Raw genomic sequence first — 21,803 nt, 5'->3', positions numbered from 1 at the left:
GTTACAGTTTATTTTACTGTATATGGTACCTCTTTAAGGATAATCTATTTACCAGGGAGACATGGATTACTTGATCTAATGGCTTACAGCGCCTACTCCAGGGGCTATGCCAGGCCACTAATTAGGTACATGTAGTTAGCATTTACTAAATCCTTATACTGGAGAACCTAATGGCTTTGCCAAGTACTAAAAGCGTAGGTTATGAGAATATTTCCAATGTCGGACTCCTGCTAGTACTGCATGCATTGTGTTTATGTATAAAAACGGTGGCAGTGTTGACTTCAATTGCTTTAATGAGAAGTAGACGACTATACATATGGTGGCGAGCGTCTTAGCGCGGGGGTTGGTTAACCACCAAAAACGGAATTCTATAACTTCAGATTTGGAGTCTTGAGATGTAAAAAATGGAAGACATCACACTTGAGAGAAGTGCTTGACGGGACCCCGAATTCTCCTCTACCTATGGTCGTATGTGCTAATTGATCGCTTCATTCAGCTTATATCGTAGCGTGTCCCAATGACTACAACTACCTCCTTTAGGTATCTATCAGCTTGACTTTGTGAGATCGGGCGTGATCCCTATTTGTCTAATTGATACGGTGATATATATCTGGGAACTTATATTGGCGGGCGCAATCTTTTGTTCTATTGCTGGCCACCAAGTCCACTATGAGCATGTATTGATCTAACATCTAAATCCACATGTATCTGTATGCTAAAGCCTAGATGCATTTAATCCACCAAAAGTAATAGTTTTGGTAGTAACATATTCATCAATCCCATACTTGCTCCCCTCACGCCCAAATCCACTCTGCTTCACCCCGCCAAATCTAATTTTGTGTTAGCCGGCGTTTAATTGACCAATTTGAGCAAGTATACAAGGTGAGCTCTTACGGTGATGCTGCTTCACTTATTCTTCCAGTATTGACGCCAACCATGCCCACCTTTAGAGCTTCTGCAACTCGGAACACTCGAGCCATACTGCTGCTAAAGAAGTAGCCTGCTAATCCTACCTCTGCACAGTTAGCGAGTTTAACAACATCCTGCTCAGCCTCAAAAGAGAACAGCCCAGCCACTGGACCAAATGTTTCTTCAGAAGCTAGCAGCATGTCTTTCGTCATGCCGGTCAAAACAGTGGGTTCATAGAAGTTTGGCCCAAGTTCAATGGATCTTTTACCCCCAATCATTATCGTGGCGCCTTTAGCTACTGCATCGCGGACTTGCTCGTCAACCTTTTCTACTGCGCGTTTGTGAATCAGCGGCCCATGGGTAACACCGTCATGAAACCCATGGCCAAGCTTGAACCTCTTGACTCCGTCGCTGAACCGCTTGGCGAATTTCTCATACTGCCGTGACTGGATGTAAATTCGGTTGGCACAAACGCAAGTCTGACCAGAATTGCGAAACTTGGCGGTGAGAGCTGCATCGACAGCTGCGTCAAGATTTTCGACATCATCAAATATAATGAACGGTGCATTGCCGCCAAGTTCCCAAGACACCTTTTTAATGCTAGAGGCTGCTTGTTCCATGAGGATTTTTCCTATATTTGTTGAACCGGTAAATGAAACCTTGTGCACCTCAGGATTTGTAGTTAACATCTTGCCAATGTGGGCTGTGTTGCTCATTGCTGTCACAATGTTTATGAAGCCGTTTGGAACACCAGCTCTGTGTGCCAACTCCACCAGGGCATTTGCTGTGAACGGTGTTTCCGCTGGGGGCTTTAAGATAACCGTACAACCTGCTGCTAAAGCAGGTGCGATTTTTCTGGTAATCATTGCAGCTGGGAAATTCCAGGGGGTGATCAAAGCGCATACTCCTACAGGCTCTTTTATGGTAATGATCCGATGTTCTGGGATAATAGAAGGAATTGTATCCCCATAGATTCGTGGCGCCTCCTCACTAAACCACTCCAGAAAGCTTGCTGCGTAAGTTACCTCGTCGCGCGCATCAGCTAGTGGTTTTCCATTCTCCCATGTGATAAGAGTGGCGAGATCCTCTGCATTATCCATGATGAGTTGATACCAACGATGCAATATGCGCGCTCGTTGGCGCGCTAACATTTTTCGATTGAGAGAGAAAGCCTCGACGGCAGCCAGTATAGCCTTCTCAACGTCTACAGTTGAGAATTCGGGGCAAGTGCCAATTAAGATACCAGTCGCAGGGTCTATATGGTGAAAACTGGTCAACAAAATACATTGCTGAAGATCACATTACTATGGTAAAAAGACTACTGACCATAAACTTCAAATTCTTCGCCTGACTTCGCCTCTATCCAGTCTCCATTGACGTATGCCCTGTTGATGAACAGCGTACCATCGTTTAACTGGATAATGAAAAATATGAGAGCTATTCCTGGTATATTGTACTTGTCAAAAACGCTGGACTAACCTGTGGAATGATATGACCCATTGTCGTCGTTTATTGCTGTGACTCAACGATACAAGGGTGATGATGAAATGGTATAATGGGCAATTGCTGCAACACTTTTGGATACAATCAAACGGAAATTGAATTGACTCTACAATATAAAATACTTCAATGTTATTACAATCGGCATCATCCGATACTTGTGATCACAGCAAGGATGTTCCTCGTTAAGTCAAAGGTGCTCAACCGTCGGGCCGTCGGGCCGGATCCCCCGAAGCTACGTGTGCCCATTCCGTAGCACTTTGCGTTGGCAGCCCGTTGATGTCATAAGCATAAATTTTAGGGGGAAATTATAACAGCCCGGGAATTGAAGTCTGCATGTATACTATAGGAAGATCCAGTGCATCATCGTCACCTTGTGCCTACTTCAGATCAATATGATAAATAACACTGATATGATTAAACTAGAAGAAAACTAAGGCTACATTTACTGAAGGCGTTCATCTTTGGGCTTTGCAACCCATTGCTTGGTAAACTCTACGATATTCTTTTCAATCTCATTTCCATGTGTGAAGCTTAAAAAATGAACGCCACCCTGCATAACAACCAATTTTGCCTCAGCAGCGTTCGTGAACAATTTAATTTCCTTTTCGGCATTGGCGACACTAAAAACAACATCGTCCGTTCCCTAATGTCTGTCAGCTATCGGAATGAATAGAAATAAGAAACGGATATTTAGAATACCTGCATCCAGAGCACTGGACATCGGAGATGAGGCAAGCGTGCGTATAGTCCGTCTCGGGAGGACAGACAAACAGCAGCCATGCAGATCATTTTCTTTCCGGCATCTCTCGAATAAATTTTCTGGATAGATTTGGCCCATTTTTGTTTCAAATCTTCAGTAACTTTCTCTCCATAGCCAATTTGCATTAAAAAGTCGACATATGCACTGCCGGGTTCGAAATCATCATGGGGCGAAATGTCGGCACTCATTGTAACCAATGAAGCAGTGGCTTGAGGGCCGTCCCAGCACCCCAATTCTCGACTTTCTGGGGATTCAAGGTCCATAGAAGTCCCAATGAGAATAAGGCCGTCAATCTGTTGAATGTACTTAGTATAAGCGGAAAAGAGCATGGCTTAGATACGGTTGACAGACCCTCTGTGGTGAAAGAAGTGCCATTCGCGCCGCTATCCATCCTCCTTGGGACGTGCCGGCCACAAAGGCATGATCAATCTCAAGGATGTCCAGAAGCTGTAGAGTCATAATTGCCGAATCCCAGTATGTATATGTTTCGCTCTTAGTGTGCGTAGCGCCATGACCAAGAGGTTCAACAGCAAGAAGATTAAGCTTTCCAGCTAGCTGCCCACTTTCAAATTCCGGCTGATAGTAGTCGGCAGTTGTGGTGAACGGGTTAATGAGTACCAAAGTTGGAACAGAGGAATCAGTGAAGGATAGTCTATATCCAACATTAATGCCCCCTAAATGAGGAACAAAAGATGTCTGTACGTGTTTTGCCATAGCGAAATAACCTAAGTTGTATAACCCAGTAGATAGACAATAGTTGTTAGTAACGTTAAAGAAACGATGTAAAAAGAGCAGAATGTATTGACACAGGCGTAAAAGAGGAAATAAAACCTATTTGCAATCGTCTGTAAAGATATATATCTGCCTAACCCATACGATACTTTTATCGGAAGCCAAGTATTGAACAGGTTCCCTAACTCCCCGACGGGCCGTCTATCCGAACTTCGGTTTCGCCTGACATATTGACGAGAAAAACAATAAATGCGTCCCAGAGAACCCATGATTAACATGCATACCAGAGCATTGTGTGCTGCTTACTCTTCTCCATTCAATTCTTCTCAAGTGTAACATTACTCACATATAACACTACTGCACAAGATGGTGAGTAAGAAACTGGTGTTTATTTGAAGGGTAGCAAAACTTACTTACAGCGATAGGCCATTCAAAAGTTCCAAGTGGGAATTGTTGGTGCGGGAATCGGCGGCCTGGCAGCTGCTATTGCCCTTCGTCGAGCTGGTGTTGAAGTCACTGTACTAGAAACCGCCGCACAATTAGGAGAAGTACGCATTCTCATGGTCTTGGTAAGAGAAGAGCATAACTGACAGAAAGTTGCCATGATGCAGATTGGTGCTGGCATCCAAATGACCCCCAATGTATCTCTCCTCCTTCAAAGATGGGGAGTTGACGAAGTGATCGGGGACAACCTGGTTCAAATTGAAGAACTTAACATGCGTCGCAAAGATGGCACAAAAGTTGGATATACTAACATCCCCATTCTTGAGAAGACTTTGGGAAGACCCTGGTGGCTTGTCCATCGTGCTCACCTCCATGAGGGATTGGTAGCTGTAGCCGAGCGATTGGGCGCAGTAATCCATATTGACTCTCGTATAGTCGAAATTGACTATGACTCAGAAGATAAAGTAACAGCGAAGACGGCCAAGGGCGTCTCACACAGATTCGATTTGTGTATCGGCGCTGATGGAGTCAATAGCGTTGTTCGCAAAACGCTTTTCCCTGAAGTAAAGCCGGAATGTCCAACCACCAACTGTGCATACAGGGCGATCGTGCCGTACGAACGCATTCGCCAAGACCCAGTTGCGAAGGAAATTGTTGATAAATTGACCATGGAAGTCTGGATGGCGCCAAGTGCTTATGTTATTACATATCCCATCAGCGGCGGCGATGACTTTAACATGGTACTCTCGCATCATCCGCCCGAGAAACTCGAGGTCACTGAGCACGACGTCCCAATTCAGGAATTGCAATTTGAGTATAAAGATTTTGATCCTCGGATTAAAAGAATCATTGATATGGTTCCACAGACAGTAAGTAATCATAAAATGCCCCTGTTAATGCATCAACTCCCTTGCTAATCTCGGACTTGCAAAGTCGCGCTGGCCTCTGCTTGTGACTGGGCCCTTGGAATCATGGTCATCACCTAAAAAGAATGTAGTTTTGATGGGTGACGCCGCGCATTCAATGGTCAACCACATGGCACAAGGAGCTGCCACAGCCATGGAAGACGGTGCATTCTTGGGCAAATGTATCGGCGCAGTCACGCAAGGCAAGCTCGCCCTGCGTGAGGCTATCCGGATTTACGAAACCGAGCGTATGCCAAAGGCGTACATGAAGCAACAAGTTTCATTTATCAATGGCGCGATTTGGCATTTACCAGATGGCCCGCAAAGCCGACTGCGCGATATGTCCATGTCTACTGAGTTGGAGGGAAAGTACTTTATTCGGAGCAGCAACCTTTACGGAGACCCGCAAACTGTTTTGGAGGTTTACGGGTATGATGCCGAAGGCCACGCCGAGGAGTCGCTTGGCCGGTTTTTGAATGGAGGGAAAGACGCCGTTGATGCTGACACAGGCGTTCTGCTCAGCATGGAAAACAAGTACATGGGATGGTTCACGAATGCACCTCTGCAGCAGAAGCGAGTGATGATTTAATGCGTGTGCGCGGGGATGAATACATGCAACTTCTACTTTGAGTGCAACCTGGGTTTTATTATTTGTCTGTAACAGAAACAGGGGTCGTTATTTTTAGTATCGATCTTACTTTTGGAAATTGTCATTACATATTTAATGTTAACTATCAATTGCTTGGGTACATCCAGTTATGGCTTCACAGCTGTCCAACATGAAACTTCCGTGATGATTAAAACTCCACATGTGTTGGACAATTTCACTATTGCATGGTACATGTAGCCTACATGTATATTGTCAGGGCAAGGCTCCTGAGAAACCATTTGCTAAATGCTTTGTATATGCAGCAGATTTTGTAACTTTCTTCAAAGTGAATCATGGTAAAAGTCCTCTACGGCTACATATGCTTTGAACCACTTCCCGAAGACTACCGAAATTAGCCGACATATCTTAATGTCAAGCTGGGGATTAGCTCTACACTAAACCACATAGCTCAACGCCACTCTGTGAGCTGTCCGGAGATTGCGGCAAAGCACTCCCGACGGCGGGTGAATGCCGACAAACTCTCCATATGTAAATATACGGCCCGCCCCGATGTTCCCATCACGGGACGGGGAACGTATCCGGTTTGTACCAAAACAATTGAAGTCCTTACTATGTCCTCCCCGGCACTTCCACCCAGCAAGCGGCGGCGAGTCACCCTTGCTTGTAGTCTATGTCGGCGCCGGAAGTCCCGCGTAAGTGTTAGATGTTACGGATGAGACTTTGAGCATCAAGTCGTTGACCTAACGCTCATGAACATTAGTGCAGCGGTGATCATCCATGCACATTATGCCAAGAGCTGGGTGCAGAGTGTCAGTACCCAGATAGCACTATTCCTTCTAATTTGACCGTGGGGCGAAGGTACGAATGCTTGATACACCCATATTAAGTTCGATTAGTGGGGGATGCTGATTGCAGACACAGCTACATTTCCCAGCTTGAGCAGAGATTGCAAGATATTGAAGGTTCCATCGAGCAGCTCCAGAGAGTTCAAAATGTTGGGCAAGCTACTGGTATACTGTCGAATCGCTCCGCTGCTGGTGGGGATAATGACACTCCTGCCAGTGAGTCGTTATCAACTGGCGAGGAGCATCGATCTGTTTTACTTCCACCACCACTTGGTGGCCATGACGCTGCTGAACTAGGAGAGATCGACATCTCAGAGAATTCAATAGATGGTATGGGAGCCATGAAATTTACAAATGAAGAGGACTGCGGGTTTTTCGGTATGCCATACAACGCAAATTTCCCAGGAGAGAAAATCTCAGTCACTCACTCATTCAAGGTCCCTCGTCAAATATTGCTTTTATGCGCTACATATCTCGAGCAATATTGCAAGTCAAATCAGGAAACGAATTAGTTGATGCCATATCGCCGACGGACCAGAGACGTAGAGGAATGGTAAATGTCTCTAAGTCTAGGCCGCCATCCCCTGACCCAACATCAGGCAGAGTTGACAATTTAACGAGAAACACTGGAGTGAATATATACGCACTACCATCAGAAGAGCGGACGTGGAGCCTGATTCAACAATATTTTCATAAAACCGGACAGCTTTTGCCATTTATCCATGAGCCATCTTTCTGCAAAACATACCTTCAAATGAAGCAAGAACGTTTCCGCGCCGTGCGGCGAACTTGGCTCGGCCTGCTTAATATTGTTCTTGCCATCGCGGCGAGTTTGTCAACAAAGGATGACGTACCTGTGGATAAAAGGATTCAAGAATCTGACATTTACTACCAAAGAGCAAACGGCTTGTGTGATCGAGACTCCAAACGTAATGCAAGTCTAGAAATGGGTACGTATAGGCACCGCGCAGTAATAGCCTCCACTCCCTCCTTCAGGCTGTTGGCGTTTTGCTAATTTTTTCTTCTTCTGTATAGTACAATATCTACTGATTCTAGGTCAATACCTTCAGGGAACTCAAAAATCTGTTCAGGCTTGGACCACACATGGACTAGCGATTTCGGCGGCCTATCAACTGGGATTGCATTCACCTGACGCGAACCAGGGATTTTCGCCTTTAGAATGCGAAATACGTAAGCGGACTTGGTATGGATGTATTCTTCTTGATCGGTATGTTCCATTTTTCTTTTCTCAATGGTGAGGCGAGTGCTGATAGGCTGCATGATCTAGGACTCTAAGTATGACGTTTGGTCGACCTTGTACGATTCCTGAGTCGTATATAAAGCTTGATATGCCCCTCAAGGATATGCAAATGCTTGGCTCATCTTTGGAGGTGGACCCATGCCCTCAGCTCGATGGTGCTTTCTTTACAGCTGCCATGTAAGCGGTTCAAAAACTATTTAAATCACCATTCTTTCCTGACGATGCACAGAAAACTTTACGTTATACTATATAATGTTTTGGATTCGTGTTATGGACAAAACCTCGGCTTTGAAGATCCCGCGTCTGTTTCCAGCGCCATCTCTCGCGTATTCGACGGACAACACCAATTAGACCTTTGGCGACTTCAATCAGTCCCATCACTGGGCTTCCGCATTTGGGATACGATAATGAACCCCGAGGATGTTGAAAAAATGGACAAAGACTCAATTATTTGCCATAGGTTTAGCATTGTTCTCTCAGTGCGCTACAATAACCTCCGAATCTTGCTTCATCGTCGGCATCTAGAGAGTCTTTTAAAATCCCTTGGGACTTCCGAAGATGACTCAGGCAATGCTGATAAAAGGCTTCTACATCAAATGAGTCTGAACAGTGTTGAATCTTGCGTTGAATCTGCCATTTCTATCATCTCGGTAGTTCATTGCATAACGATGTCTAGCAGCTGGCGACGCGAATTGCTAGGCGCATGGTACTATTCTCTTTATTACAGTACGTACGACTTTGGATACGTTCAATGTGTTTTCAATGAGCTAAATGGTATAAAACCCAATAGCATTCAATGCCGCGCTGGTTATTTTTGCATCTATCATGATAATATCTGCGTCTAAAGAGCCCCTCAACGATACGACTGTCTGGAGAAAGGTCAGTCACTCACGTCCCTACATAGAAAACGCAATTGAAGCGCTACGCCGGCTGGATTCTGGGAACCGAGTGATTGAACGCTGTGTGGAGTACCTTGCACAGCTCTCTTTAATTTTAGGCGCTATGGGTAAGCGAGATACCACTAACACCGTTGTTGCGTCCATTTTTTGTCTAAGAAAAACACAAGCTTATCAACCAATGACTAACTAAATTCATGATAGATCGGAATGAGTCGGACTCGGGTAATGATGGAATTCTTAACTTTTCAATTGAACATTCTTCAGATATCTTTCAATCTGGCGGACTGGATTCTTATATGGACTTGGGAGAATTTATGGTTGATGGAGATTTTAATTTCTTAGCAGATTTTTTGGTTACGCAGAATGGGAAGCATCAAACATAGGAGGAAGTTTGCAGAAAGGGAAAAATCTCAGTAATCTGAACACATGATTCAACGTGAATATTTTTGAACAGCGGTTTAGTGTGAGGGACCGATTTTTATGCGAGTCATTTAATAAAAGGGGAGCTGGTTACATGTAATGATCCATCATATGGTTCAGCCAAACAAGGCAAAAGATTAGACCAATAATCTCGTTTTTAGCAGTTATTGTGACGGAACCAGCTGCTCATAAAAGATTGATCGCTGTTCCGATTGACCGGATATTGCTGAGGGCGATGAAAAGTTCGAGTACAATTGCCGAAGATAACGTCCGAGATATTGATGGTATCATTCTGCAAACACGGGGCGAGAACTGTACCATCCTTAGTGAAGTTAATAGAATGGGCCCATTTCTTAGGCCGACTCAAATCGATTTCCTTAAGAGTTAGACCCAACGTAATAGAAGAGTCTATAGTGAAAAGCCATTGCCCTCCATCCTTTTGATGCATTGAAGGCATATCGGAAGTAATCGTCAACCAGCTTACAAGTCTGATATCTTCACGCTATAATTCATTGGTCAATTTACTTATGTATGAGATAGATGAGTGGATTAAAAATACTGGTCCTATCGAATAGGAAGAAGTCCAGCCTTGATATTTTACTAACGATTGGGTTATATGTTATCTAAATAGTAGATAAGTGCCGCCACTTGGTCGTTTAATCGTCCTTATCAACATCCATAGTCTCCGCATACTTGCCAAGCCACAGTAAACTAGATCTACTAGTACGTACATAGTGCGTGACGGCATTAAATTCGGCAAGACAGATACAGTAAAACGTTAAGACTTGGTGCTACCCCGTGGGGAAGGCATCTCCACTGATTAGGCTTTCCGCCTGGGGACTCCGCATTTCCCCTTCTCTCGGCTCTTCCCCGTCAGCTCCCCGGTTTCTCTAACCGCGGTTAAGGGGAGCTCTAGGATATGTATCTTTGGAAGAGACACGGCACTTGAAGCGCCACAAACAGTGACCCGGCAATGTAGAGGCTCGACTTGATCTATTTAAAGAGAGATGTATCCCGTACTCCGTTTGATTTCTGATTCCAGAAAACTAAAGAGCACTTTGCCAGCTGAGAGTCAATACATATCACTATCAATTGTTTATTAAATATGACTAACCAAGGCCCAAAGTATGAGTATGAGGAGAGACCCGGATCTGTGCTCTCCAACCCGCCTGATCTTGAAAGGCTTCGAACTAAAGGCGGCCATATCGATAATCGTGATCAACCTTCGTTACCTGTTGTTCATAGAAGTTTCGCAAATCCTGCACCATTAGGTCTTTTATCCTTCGCTACGGGATTATTCTTACTCTCATTGCTTGGTGTCCACGCTCGCGGCATTGCAGAGGAGAATATAGTGGTTGGAGTAATGGTATTTTTTGGTGGCATATGCCAGTTTATTTCGGGAATTATGGAATTTATTGCTGGAAACACGGTATGCAAATCTACTCAAGCAATCATGAATCTGAGCACTCCTAATACTATTCTAGTTTGGAGCTACAATCTTCCCATCTTATGGGGCTTTGAACTTGAGCTTTGCATTGAGTACGATTCCCTTTCTTCAATGGTAGCCCTTGTTATCAACGAGTAAAACTAACAGAAATATTTCACTGGTAGTCTTTATTCCAGGCTCAGGCATTATTGATGGTATTGTTTCCAGCTACTGAGGCTTAATATGGAGAGAACGTGATTTTACTAACTACAGCAATAGCATATAGCGACGCCCAGGGAAATATTCTTCCCACATTCAATCAAGCACTCGCCATGTATCTGTGGAGTTGGCTGATATTAAATATGATATTTACCATCGCCGCTATGAGAAGCTCTTGGACATTGTTCATGGCTCTATTGCTTTTCAATGTCGAATTGATACTTCTCGCTGTAGGCTATATGCTTGACAAGGCCAGTATGCTGGTAGCTGGGAATTCCATTGGCTTCCTGGTATCGTTTTGCGCTTGTAAGTATATCCAATTTGGAAATTGTATCCCGATTAACGATTGTTATAACTATAGATTGGGCTGGGTGTGCAGGACTATGGTCCGGAGGTATAACATCATTTACAATCCCGGCACTTCCAATGTACAAATACACTTAGGATATACACCGGAAACAGCCAAAATTTGGGCTTTTGGTGGACAGTCTGCAAGGTCTACTGTTTTTAGTATTATTCAGATGGTTTCATATCTCTAATAAACCGTCACTCAAAGATATAAATTGAAACAGCGATGGTGAGGGTAATTTGACTACAGATGCCTATACCCATGATGAGGGCACTGCAAAAGAATCTAGCTGTTGCATCCAAGTCCTTATATATCGTGTCGAGCATTTTTACTCATGTGGCGGATCGTTCCCCCGTACTGCTTGGCAATTAGTTTGGCTACCTGCGATGCATCGAAATTTTTCACATACCTTGTAAAAAATGAAAGGAATCGGAATGAATAGCACAGAAATACCACCGAGGAGCGAGTTACCTGGGCCAACACCGAGTCGGTAAAAGAGTTGCCGCGCCTAAACAAAGATTTGTGTTTAGTTCTAGAATTTCAAGATGGATGTACACTATTTCTTACAAAGAGTGGAAAAGAGGCACCGAAAGAGGCCCGAAAAAGTGCAGATCCTGAAAATATGGATGCTGCATAGGCGGGATATGTGATGCCTAGATAGTTGAGTAACGAATTAAACAGCGTGACCACCCCAACAGAGAAGAGGCCGGATCCAATGATTGGGACGATCCAGTGAATATCTGCTCGTGATGTCCAGCCAAACCAGAATAGGCAGATTGGAAGGGCAAGACATCCTAAAAATGTTGGAGGAAGAACCATCTCTGGCGTAAATCCCGGCGTATCGACTTTTGTGGCAATGTTGTTTCTAATCCATTGTAGAAAGAGTGCTAATGAGAGAAGAGCAAAGACGAGAATGCCTAAGAAAACTAGGCCCTGTTCTCCTTGGTTGAAACCGTAAATACTACCGAACACGATGGGAAATGACTCGAACCAGATGAACAGCACACCGTACAGAAGACCGGCGTACAAGTTCATGATTAGCGCAATGGGTTCGGAGAATGTCAAAATAAAAGCCCTAGCAAGGACCATCAGATGATTTCTTGCGGTGTAATGCGCGGCGTCAATTTCGGACTGGCTCCTAATTCGACTGTCTCCAGTCGTTTTCCTCAATCTTTTGGCTCTTTTATAGAGTATGTTCGCAGCGCTGGTCTCGGGAAAAAAGAAAAACATGGCGACAATGACCAGTGTGCAAATCCATGTGATGACCCATATTGTCCAACGCCACCCTTTGGAAGGGGCCAGATACCCGCCAATGATCGGACCAAATACAGGACCGCAGAAACCGGCTGTCCCCCAGATGCAGATTAAATAGGAGACGAGAGAGGAGTTATATAGATCGGTGATTGTGCCAGCACCGGTGGATAGGCACGGGCTGCCGCAGAAGCCTGTCACCCACCGAAAGGTGAGAAAGATTGCAATGTTTGGAGCAAACCCAACAGGGAGCTGTAATACGATGAAGGCGAAGAGCGTCCAGAAGAAGATACCGCTGCGTCCAATTTTTGGCATCTCAGATAATGGAGACCATAGCATAGGACCGACACCATATCCACTGCCAACAATAAGAAAGAGGCGTTAGCAGAGACGATGATATCTTTAGATCCCACAATGGGCCGAGTTGCCTTACAGAGTGAATAGAGAGAGCCCTAGAGTTGCCACAACCTCGCTGACGCCAAACTCTTTCATGACGCCCAGCTCGCCTGGAACGTATATAGAACTGGCCATGTAAACAGCAAAATTTAGGACACAGAGCTGAAACATCATGAGATTCTTCCAGACCAATGGCCAATTTCGAGGATTCTACATGGTGAAGAACTGACTTTAGAGCTGTATCATCACCCGGATAAATATTGTAGAGGCAATAGATAAATGACTTACTTCGGGATCATCTGGTCCATACCACTCCACTAGGAGAATCTCCTTGTCGCCATTATGAATCACTACAGTATTAGGCAGAACGCCGTTCTCATTTGCCTCATTTTTAATGGGTCCTCTGCAAGAGCGATCCGCATGTTCAGATGCATCTTGGCGACGGAATCTCTTCCATAGTGATGGATCGACCTCGTCGGGATATTTGAAGAGTTTGTTACCGGAAATAAAACGCACTAACTGGCCAAAAGTTGTGGTGTGAAATTGAAATGCCATGTCGGACAAGAAAAGCGCGGGAGGGTCTGATGGATGATAGGAGAAATCAGCTGATATTGAGCTTGGTTGACCATTGCCGGCCAGCAGCGAGAGCTATGATGGTGGTACAAAATGTTGGATAGGTAATGCAATACCTTCATATGAAAGGAAAGAATAATCCAATAAATATAGACATGAACTTGTGGATGTTTGGTTGAAAGAGTGTCTTGTGGGTTAGCAACACATCCGGATTTTGAATGGAGCTAAGGCTACTCCGTAAAGGCCGTCAATTGACGTCCCAGCTTGGCAAAGCGGACATCACGCATCTACCTCACCATTTTGCCTCTTTCCAACTATTTAGATCAATATTCATTTGTCATGGAATATGGGTGGATGTTCTGGCTTGTCTAAACGTGGTGAGGTCTTCAAGAGTCAGAAAGCAGCAGCAGCAGTCTTAGCGTGGCTGGGTGAAAGATCCATGTCTTTGATAGATCAGCGCAGCAAGCTAAAATCCTGGAATCAATCCTTCTTTTCATTCTTTTATTGCTTTATAATAAAGATGGCTAAAAGGACATTTATTTTCCTTTAATTTAGAACAACTTCTCTGCCGTATGAGTTTTGGGATGTCGCATACATTGGTGGATTGTTTCCAATGTATATGAGCCAGGGAGTTATACGTTTCGTAAGTCCATTGAAACATATAGATGGATAGGGTTTAATTTGTATGCCAGCCTCAGCGAGAGTATAACACTGAAACTGGACTCGTCCAGCATTGGGTTGAACTGTGGTGAATTATCTTTTACTTAAAAGTCATAGGGAAGAAGGGAGTGGGGGCAGAGAACACTCTAAATGTTCTCAGGCGGATTAGACATGGCTTTGAACAAACTTAGTTGTTATGGAACCAAGTACTGTTCCTGGATTAGAATACAGGTACCAGGTGATCGAAATACCTGCATATCATTCTAGCGTCATGTAGCTTGCAGAACCCTTACCGTACGTATGTGTTGTTCGTCTTCATCTTTCACCCATCGCACGAAGATATTAACCAAGGGATTTAAATGAAGTGCAATTCTGAGCCACAAACCCCACCCCCGCGATGATCTTTAGCCTCACCATGACGGTAGCCTGTGTATTGTGTTAAACTATTGTGTAGCCACCTATCATATCTTCTGCTATACAGTTTACATGACGCCGGAGAAATTGGAGTTAACGGACGTAGCGGAGATTAGTTGCATAGCCCCGTGTCTGATTCGAACCTCTATTCACCTTTTAGATGTTCTAGTAGTAGCTCGCGAAGTAAATATACCATCTTCATGCTTCAATCAATCCATTGTTCACTTGGTAACCTCAACGCGTTTGGTAGCACCTGAAAAGAGGGGGGAATTGTCAACTTTCTTTGCTGTAGAAGTAATATGAGAAGAAATCTGGCAAGGGCTTTCTTGATATCTACGTAGATACAGGTAGCGAACTGACTGATCGTGAGACCGCCAACCATGAACAGACGTGTAGCAAGATCAGAGAAAGAACCACGGAGACCAATCTCTTGACCAGGTGGAAGACAGTGCTCTCTCCCGGTAGTCGCTTTGTCTTATCAATCTTAGGCGGCATAGTCTCGGCCGGATGAGAAACGTATGTAATCTTAATTCACTAGCCTGTTGCCTAACAAGTTTCTAGTCATAAGTGAATGACAATAGCGACCCCCACAGACATTGCTGTAAGGCCTTTTGCCTTCCTTAAGTTTATATCTGCCTCTGCCAGCCATTTGTTGGCATTGAAAAGTTGGATGACATTGATCAATCAACTGCTTGACTGCCATAACATGGAAATTAGTGACTAATAATGCATCGTAGGCCGAACTCACATACTCAGAATGAATAATATTATATGCTATGGTAAGCCATCACGCTACTCCACTAGACAAAGATTGAGCATCATGAAAATACTACATTATGGCGAATAAAACTTTCAGGGAATCACAGTTCTTCATCTATTATGTCTATATCGTTTATGCCTGCTAATTAAACATTATTCACAAGAAACTGCTGAATCTTCGCAAAAGTTTCTGTGCTAGAAAAATGCAACATAAAATCGTGGCCAGTGTTATCGATGACTTGTGACTGGAATGAGGTCGCATTGGGAAAAAGGAAGGACGAATTTGCCAGCTGGTCGGCGCAAGCACCATTTTTGGGATTACAAAACAAAATATCCTCACTTCCCGTAATAGCAAAGACTTTGCCAGTGAATCCAGTTGCGGGTTGCAGGCCCACTCCAAGACTGCCGCCCTCTCCACATGTCATGACATCCTGCGTGTCGAAGCTTATCTTCGGAATGGTATGATCGTATGCGCCGCCGTAGAAACTTTCTTCATGGCCAGTTTCATTGCTAGCAGTGATATATCCCAATGGATATCCTTTGAAACGATCAAAAAGCAGAGCGGCCGGCTGCATCTGAAGCTGCAACAAGGGGCTCGGCAAGGGAACAAACGCCGACCAGCCTGTCAGAACAATTGCATCAACGAAATCGGGGGCAAATCTAGCTGCAGCGACGCCAGTAATTGAACCATAAGAATGCCCTGTAAAGACAATTTTGGAGAAAGAAACCCCTAGTGGATTGCTTGTAGATCGGAGAGAGGCAGCGATTGCGTCGATCACTGCAGCTTCAATCGCCATCTGAATAATCGTGTTAGGGTCAGGAAGAGTCGACTTGCCATGACCAGGAAGGTCAATCGCTAGGGTTGCATATCCCTGCGAAGCAAAAAATCGCTGATATGAGTATCCAGAGGCTTGTAGATCTGAATTGCTGAGAGCATCCCATACAGTTCGGTCGCAAGTGTTGCCGTGGGCCAGCAGTTGAATCGGAAGAGATTCGGGATGAGTTGCGCCCGCAGGTGCACAGTATTGGGCGCTGATGGAGAAGTTTGCAGTTGTTGAAGCCTCTCCAACGACGTCAACAGCTCCTGTACTTAGACCCTGGCTGAGAAATTGGTCGATTGACGAAACACTTTCTGGATCGAAGGAACTTCCAAAAACTTCATTGCTGGCAGTGACCGAAACTGGAAACTCAACAATCTTGCAATCAACTGCTTCCTGGGCAGCAGAAGAAGCCGCAAGAGTAAACGCAGCTATAGTGAAAGAAGTACGCATTTCTCTCCTCTGTTTCCTTTTCTTTTATGTTGGGTTGAAAGCAGGCTAGTCGAAATGACTTGATCGCTCTTTTATTGCTGATTGCGAGACTCAATATTCTGCAGGCCAACAGAGTAACAGTTGCCATCTTATACCCATTCCCAAGCTCCCCTGTCGGACACTTTTGCAGAAGCAAGGTAGAATATACACCGGAAGCTAGACCTCATTATCCATGTCTTGGACAACAGCAAATATTATTAGTACTACAAATCAGTTTCGTATTCGTACCTTTGAAGACTGATCTATGTCTTGCTGATGCAGTACTAGAGTATTATTTGTTTACGATGCTACGGGTATTAGTTGACTAGCCTACCAGGAGACACGTAGGAAAGACAGGGATACTGTGGTGGTTCCAGACTTTGTCCGTAATACTACTGGTACGAGTGGCGCATTGCGGATCTAATAAGCCGTTTATTGCTTATGACAAGACTGTAGTTGCTCCATATCCTGTGGATTTACAGCTAGGGCTGACATGTGTAACCTATGTGTAACCAAATGTATACAGGTACGTAAGACTCACACACAAAGGCAGCAAGGGAGTAATAAAAAACGGCCGCGCACCACGCAAGCCTATAGTAAACAGACCGGTGGATTTTTCTTTCCTGCATGGGTAGCTATGCACCCCTGACATGGTATAATGTCAACCCTGGTTCAAAGTGGCGAATTCAGTGCCATGGGAGAGAAAAAGAGGCCCTTTAGTAGAGCGATAGGACGAGTTGAGGGTTCCACTACATGTATTTAGATGTAATCTAGATACATAAGAAGAGAATCATTGAAGGTTCACATAGTAGTTGTCTTGTCCTAAGCATTAAACATAAGATAAACCCCTTTATAGAATTGACTAGATAAATCAACTTTATAACTGAGAATGTTTTCTAGTTTTAGATGAAAGATAATGTACTACCAGATTAGAGGCAACACATATTAAGTTGTCGAGATAGAGAGTTGCAGCGTGCTTCTTTGCTCACCAGCTGAACCTGTTCCGAGATTTTGTCATTTCCCGCCTGATGCCATCAGCATGTCACCTGACCCTACCCATAGCTACCAGGTAGGTACATATTCCTTCTACCCTCTATCGCTCTAGTTATCTCGTCGTCTACATCACAATCCAGATATTAGTCACACAGCTTGCTTGTGGCATTTGAGCTCGGTGCTTTTGGTCATATTGTTTGTTTTCTCCCTTGCCTTCGTCTTTTGCTCGTGATCTTTGCCTCATCCCTCACAAGGTCTGGAGGTCCCGGTGCGACAAGCACGATCGAGCAATGCGCGTAAGAGACGGCACAGCGATTCGGCTTTGGCTGTAGCCGAGGATGCGTCTTCAAAGGAGGCCACATTTTAGCTGCGATCATCTTGCCAGATCCGGAGGTTGTGAGTGCGATAATTGAACGGATCATGTTCAACGGCAGTCTGAAGAACAGATCCCTCTTGATACCAAAGAAGATTCGAGATCCCAAACCTACAGATAAAGCTGCTATTGTAGAAAATAGCACAATTAGGTTATACAAGGGGCCATACACGACTGATGGCGCGGAGTCTATCATGCCGTGCTGTCGTTCTATTGGTACCATCTCCCTTGTTGTTTCATCCAACCTTCCACGCAATTCGGGTTCCACGTAAATGGCAGTTTGTTCGGACTGTCATGCTTGCTTGGGGAGAGTTTGTGCTCTCGGTGTTGGCCGCAGCAATAAAACAGCTGGACTATTCCCTAAACACACTAATACTACAAGGCAAACTTGCTGAATTTGTTGTAAGTTTTCGCGCTGGTTGGAGCAAGCATCCTCTTCATATTTCGCTCTTTGGCAGCAAGGCCCAATAGGGATAGCTTTCGGTGAGCGGTAACTATGCCATTAAGGATACAGAAATTGGTCCGGGGCTACCTATTGTGACAGTACATCTTATGCCCAATGTGCCCGATGTGCCCAATTTTTCGGAATCATGTTCCATTGAGATTTACTTTCTTCGTAACAAGGTAAGATGCCCCAATGACATGGAAGCCGCACCTTCTTATGCGTCACCGGCATTAAGCATACACAGTAGCTATATATGCCTTATCGGTGACCAAAACCTTACTGATTGTATTAGATTTCAGAACCATTCTGGTTTTAGCCTCCAAATTGCCTATGGGGTCACTAAACATCAGCCAGGGTTTTCACAACGACTAAGAATAATTTAGTTGTGAGCTTTGGTATGAATGTAAAATGGAGCATATACTATTACTACGACCAAGGTGGCCTAAGTCAACTATTATTTGTCCTTGTAACTTGGCTACGGTGGCCTCCCCTTTACCAGGCGCCTCAATAGAGGTTTCCATGGCTGAGTGTGAACTTGAGTTGTGATCCTTCGTGCACTTCACTTTGATGGTTGGGATCTATTATGCTGATTAGGCGTTCCACAGGCCTAGCATAGCTGATTAAAACAATATGTGAGATACAGCATACAATACCTAACTGGACTTCGAATGAATGCGGCGAACTTGCACGTCTCATATCGTGAACGCAGCTCTTTCATTATGCCCATGCTCTTCCTTCACCATTGCTGATGCACGTAAGCATTTGTGTAATCATTTTCATCCCAGATATTCAATGTACCATATAGTTCTTCGTATATCGTCCACCACTGTTGCTTTTCGGACTAGCTCGGGCTTGAGAGTTCCAAAAATCGGTACGGACACTAGGGATCAAAAGACGAAAAGTGAAATCGCGCTGGACCCCATTGTGGAAGCTACCTAGTGGGACGTGACGGGGCCCGACGGCGTTTAACGTTCTTTACCAACGTTGAACCTTTCTGTTTTGGGGCCATGGTTCCATTGGATGCTCACGATTTGGTTTCAAGCCTTTGCGCTTGCGCAATTCCACCAAATCACTTTAGGAAACACTCCTTCATCATGTAGTTGTAGCAACAGAATACTTCTGGGTGATAAGTGAGGATACTATAAAGGTAGAGCTGCCTTATATGAAGTGAGAATATGTTAGCAATTATTACTTCAAGTCATTTCTGAGGTTAATGAGGAACTTAGCTTCATCCATCAAAGCATTGAGCTTTTGCGCATCAAGGGAGATAATCGTGAAGATCGCTGCAGGAATCGAACCCGCACCCCGAAGGTTCAACCAGAGCGACCAGGGATTTTCAACCATGAAGAAAGAGGGTTTCAACAATAAATGGAAAGGGTTTTCACCCATCCTCCGAAAGAATAAGGCCGGGCTTTCGCCCGGAGGGAGTTGTGCTCGTCCTCCATTTCCTCGTCCTCGTCCCCGTCCCCATCCTCTTTACATGTTCTTCTTGTAGTCACCATCCATCGTAGCACGCATCGCAGCCCCCATTGATGACCTCACTGCCCACACCAACTCAACTGGGTAATGGATTTGTTCATTCCATGCTAACTTGACCTTGAAACCGAAGTCTCGCATAGTGTTGCCGATCCGTGCGCATGAGAATTGTTCTCCAGGTGAGCTTGGTGGGACACCCCATGCTGCATGTGTAACTTGTTCTTGCTCGCCCCAACCCTCCAGGCGTGGTTTCATGTTGTATATGACATAAACTCCGTCGATATGGCCAGTATTGCTAAGCCGGGCTACAACACTAAAACCAGTCGGTTCCCAGTCTCCCTCGCAATCATCACCTTCTTCCAATGTTGTCGGCATCTCATCAGAAGTGTCGCATTCTAAACACTGCAGTACACCAAGCTCGTGGAAAACAAATCCTGGAGCCTCGGCGTCGTCTACCTCTGCCGACTTGGTAGACTCTTCTGATAGGTTAGGCGCGCGGCGGTTAAGCGGCAGAGATGGCTCGCGGGGCTGCACAGTAGTATTCACACCGAGAAATGCAGGGTCCAGGACTTCATAATTTGTCGAAGGATATTCGCTTTTCTGCGGTGCTAAATTGTGGATCGATGGAAGTAGACGGTAGATAGTTGTATTCTCATAGCCAAGGGGTATCCAGGGACGATATGCCCAAGTAAGTCCAGGAAGTAGCTCTTTGTATTCCGTCGGGTTGAGAAAGTTGATTGAATCTGCAAGTTCAATAAATCGAGCTGGCGTCAAAATGCCAGCGGGATGGGCTAGATGCGGCAGGGTGCGTTCGAGGTCATATACCAAGTATGCGTCATGCTCTTCTTTATCTGGGAATATCTCTTTGAGCAGTTTCCAGTACTCTTCGGTGCTAAGGGGGAGAGGACCTAACGAAGCAGTAACTTCGTCAAAACGAGCATTGCGGTCCTCCATGGTGGTATCTTGAAGAGGGCAAAGTGGTATCTAAGGAGTTATCTTGCCAGAGATGAATGGATAAAAATTGAGGAAGAGAAGAGAGAGAGGGGGGGGGGGGGGGGTAGTGTCAAGAAGTAAATTGTGGAAGTTGTGTTTGCTGTGAATAAACGCAGGGTAAGTTTGTTGTGACTGAAATGTCAGTTTGTTGTGAACGAAAGAAGAGTCGCGTGCTATTCAACAGCATTCACTTCAACGCATACATTCGAATAATCGCCCCAGATCAAAGTGCAGCATCCCTCTTTTTATAGAGGTAAAATTTAATATCTAGATAAGAGGGTCAATGTTGTAAAACCTAGTGTAATAAAAGGCTATGCCCCATTTAATCGGCAACAGCCGACTAAACTAAACCTTGGAGATTTTAGCTATGCCTGCTACTCCTGCTACTCCTGCTACTCCTGCTACTTCTACTACTTCTACTACTTCTACTACTTCTACTACTTCTACTACTTCTACTACTTCTACTACTTCTACTACTTCTACTACTTCTACTACTTCTACTACTTCTACTACTTCTACTACTTTCACAACTGGCAGAAGCACAAAAAGCATAACCGCTTTTGTATTAAGGTTTAAAAGAACTAAACTCAAAATACATGCGCAAAAAGGCCTGAACAAAAGGTTCAAACGCAATGCAAAAACTTCGAATTATAGTTCAATGACTTGACTAAATTTGCCTTCCCCCCACCCCCCATCAGAGAAGCAACTTTGGAGGCTACACTTTTCTCAGATTGTCACCTTCGCAAAACCGCTTCGCAGCTTTGCTTGATCATCTTGTGTTTCGGGCTCACCATCGCTGTCATCAAACGTGAGCGAGATGTCCTCCATATGAGAGACCCTACTGGGCGCCTGGAGGGATGGGCCAGACTTCCGTAGCCGTTTATGTAACACACTTTCAG

The 21,803-nt window shown here is 44.7% G+C and overlaps 8 protein-coding genes across 8 annotated transcripts; 3 read left to right on the top strand and 5 right to left on the bottom strand.

Moving 5' to 3' along the window:
• Positions 1–92: 92 nt before the first annotated feature.
• On the bottom strand, positions 93–2,409 carry TRIVIDRAFT_194915 (uncharacterized protein; the record flags this gene model as incomplete). Its single annotated transcript, XM_014096487.1, has 5 exons — positions 93–104; positions 731–830; positions 895–2,164; positions 2,236–2,323; positions 2,389–2,409. 5 exons carry the CDS (start codon positions 2,407–2,409, stop codon positions 93–95), a joined length of 1,491 nt encoding a protein of 496 aa, XP_013951962.1.
• Positions 2,410–2,789: 380 nt separating this feature from the next.
• Positions 2,790–3,886, bottom strand: TRIVIDRAFT_194914 (uncharacterized protein; the record flags this gene model as incomplete). The annotated part of the gene is made up of 4 exons (XM_014096486.1): positions 2,790–2,792; positions 2,888–3,055; positions 3,112–3,465; positions 3,524–3,886. The coding sequence occupies 4 exons, from the start codon at positions 3,884–3,886 to the stop codon at positions 2,790–2,792; spliced, it is 888 nt and encodes a 295-aa protein (XP_013951961.1).
• Positions 3,887–4,353: 467 nt separating this feature from the next.
• TRIVIDRAFT_42950 (uncharacterized protein) lies at positions 4,354–5,842 on the top strand (the record flags this gene model as incomplete). Its single annotated transcript, XM_014096485.1, has 3 exons — positions 4,354–4,452; positions 4,516–5,217; positions 5,282–5,842. Coding segments are annotated over 3 exons (1,362 nt in total), but the record flags the coding sequence as incomplete, so codon positions are not given.
• Positions 5,843–6,474: 632 nt separating this feature from the next.
• On the top strand, positions 6,475–9,058 carry TRIVIDRAFT_42746 (uncharacterized protein; the record flags this gene model as incomplete). Its single annotated transcript, XM_014096484.1, has 9 exons — positions 6,475–6,548; positions 6,629–6,721; positions 6,785–6,848; positions 6,930–7,086; positions 7,119–7,658; positions 7,744–7,940; positions 8,040–8,146; positions 8,199–8,695; positions 8,760–9,058. The coding sequence occupies 9 exons, from the start codon at positions 6,475–6,477 to the stop codon at positions 9,056–9,058; spliced, it is 2,028 nt and encodes a 675-aa protein (XP_013951959.1).
• A 1,335-nt stretch (positions 9,059–10,393) lies between these two features.
• TRIVIDRAFT_194912 (uncharacterized protein) lies at positions 10,394–11,377 on the top strand (the record flags this gene model as incomplete). Its single annotated transcript, XM_014096483.1, has 6 exons — positions 10,394–10,413; positions 10,471–10,717; positions 10,773–10,827; positions 10,900–10,929; positions 10,994–11,239; positions 11,295–11,377. 6 exons carry the CDS (start codon positions 10,394–10,396, stop codon positions 11,375–11,377), a joined length of 681 nt encoding a protein of 226 aa, XP_013951958.1.
• Positions 11,378–11,588: 211 nt separating this feature from the next.
• On the bottom strand, positions 11,589–13,484 carry TRIVIDRAFT_43018 (uncharacterized protein; the record flags this gene model as incomplete). Its single annotated transcript, XM_014096482.1, has 5 exons — positions 11,589–11,639; positions 11,692–11,790; positions 11,850–12,891; positions 12,967–13,139; positions 13,218–13,484. 5 exons carry the CDS (start codon positions 13,482–13,484, stop codon positions 11,589–11,591), a joined length of 1,632 nt encoding a protein of 543 aa, XP_013951957.1.
• A 1,997-nt stretch (positions 13,485–15,481) lies between these two features.
• TRIVIDRAFT_42937 (uncharacterized protein) lies at positions 15,482–16,606 on the bottom strand (the record flags this gene model as incomplete). Its single annotated transcript, XM_014096481.1, has 1 exon — positions 15,482–16,606. The coding sequence occupies one exon, from the start codon at positions 16,604–16,606 to the stop codon at positions 15,482–15,484; it is 1,125 nt and encodes a 374-aa protein (XP_013951956.1).
• Positions 16,607–19,911: 3,305 nt separating this feature from the next.
• On the bottom strand, positions 19,912–20,865 carry TRIVIDRAFT_66663 (uncharacterized protein; the record flags this gene model as incomplete). Its single annotated transcript, XM_014096480.1, has 1 exon — positions 19,912–20,865. The coding sequence occupies one exon, from the start codon at positions 20,863–20,865 to the stop codon at positions 19,912–19,914; it is 954 nt and encodes a 317-aa protein (XP_013951955.1).
• Between the last annotated feature and the right edge of the window lie 938 nt (positions 20,866–21,803).

This window comes from Trichoderma virens (genome assembly GCF_000170995.1).
Source record: "Trichoderma virens Gv29-8 chromosome Unknown TRIVIscaffold_88, whole genome shotgun sequence".
NCBI lineage: Eukaryota > Fungi > Ascomycota > Sordariomycetes > Hypocreales > Hypocreaceae > Trichoderma > Trichoderma virens.
Note: the sequence above shows the minus strand (reverse complement) of the source record. Positions and strands in the feature narration are given on the sequence as shown.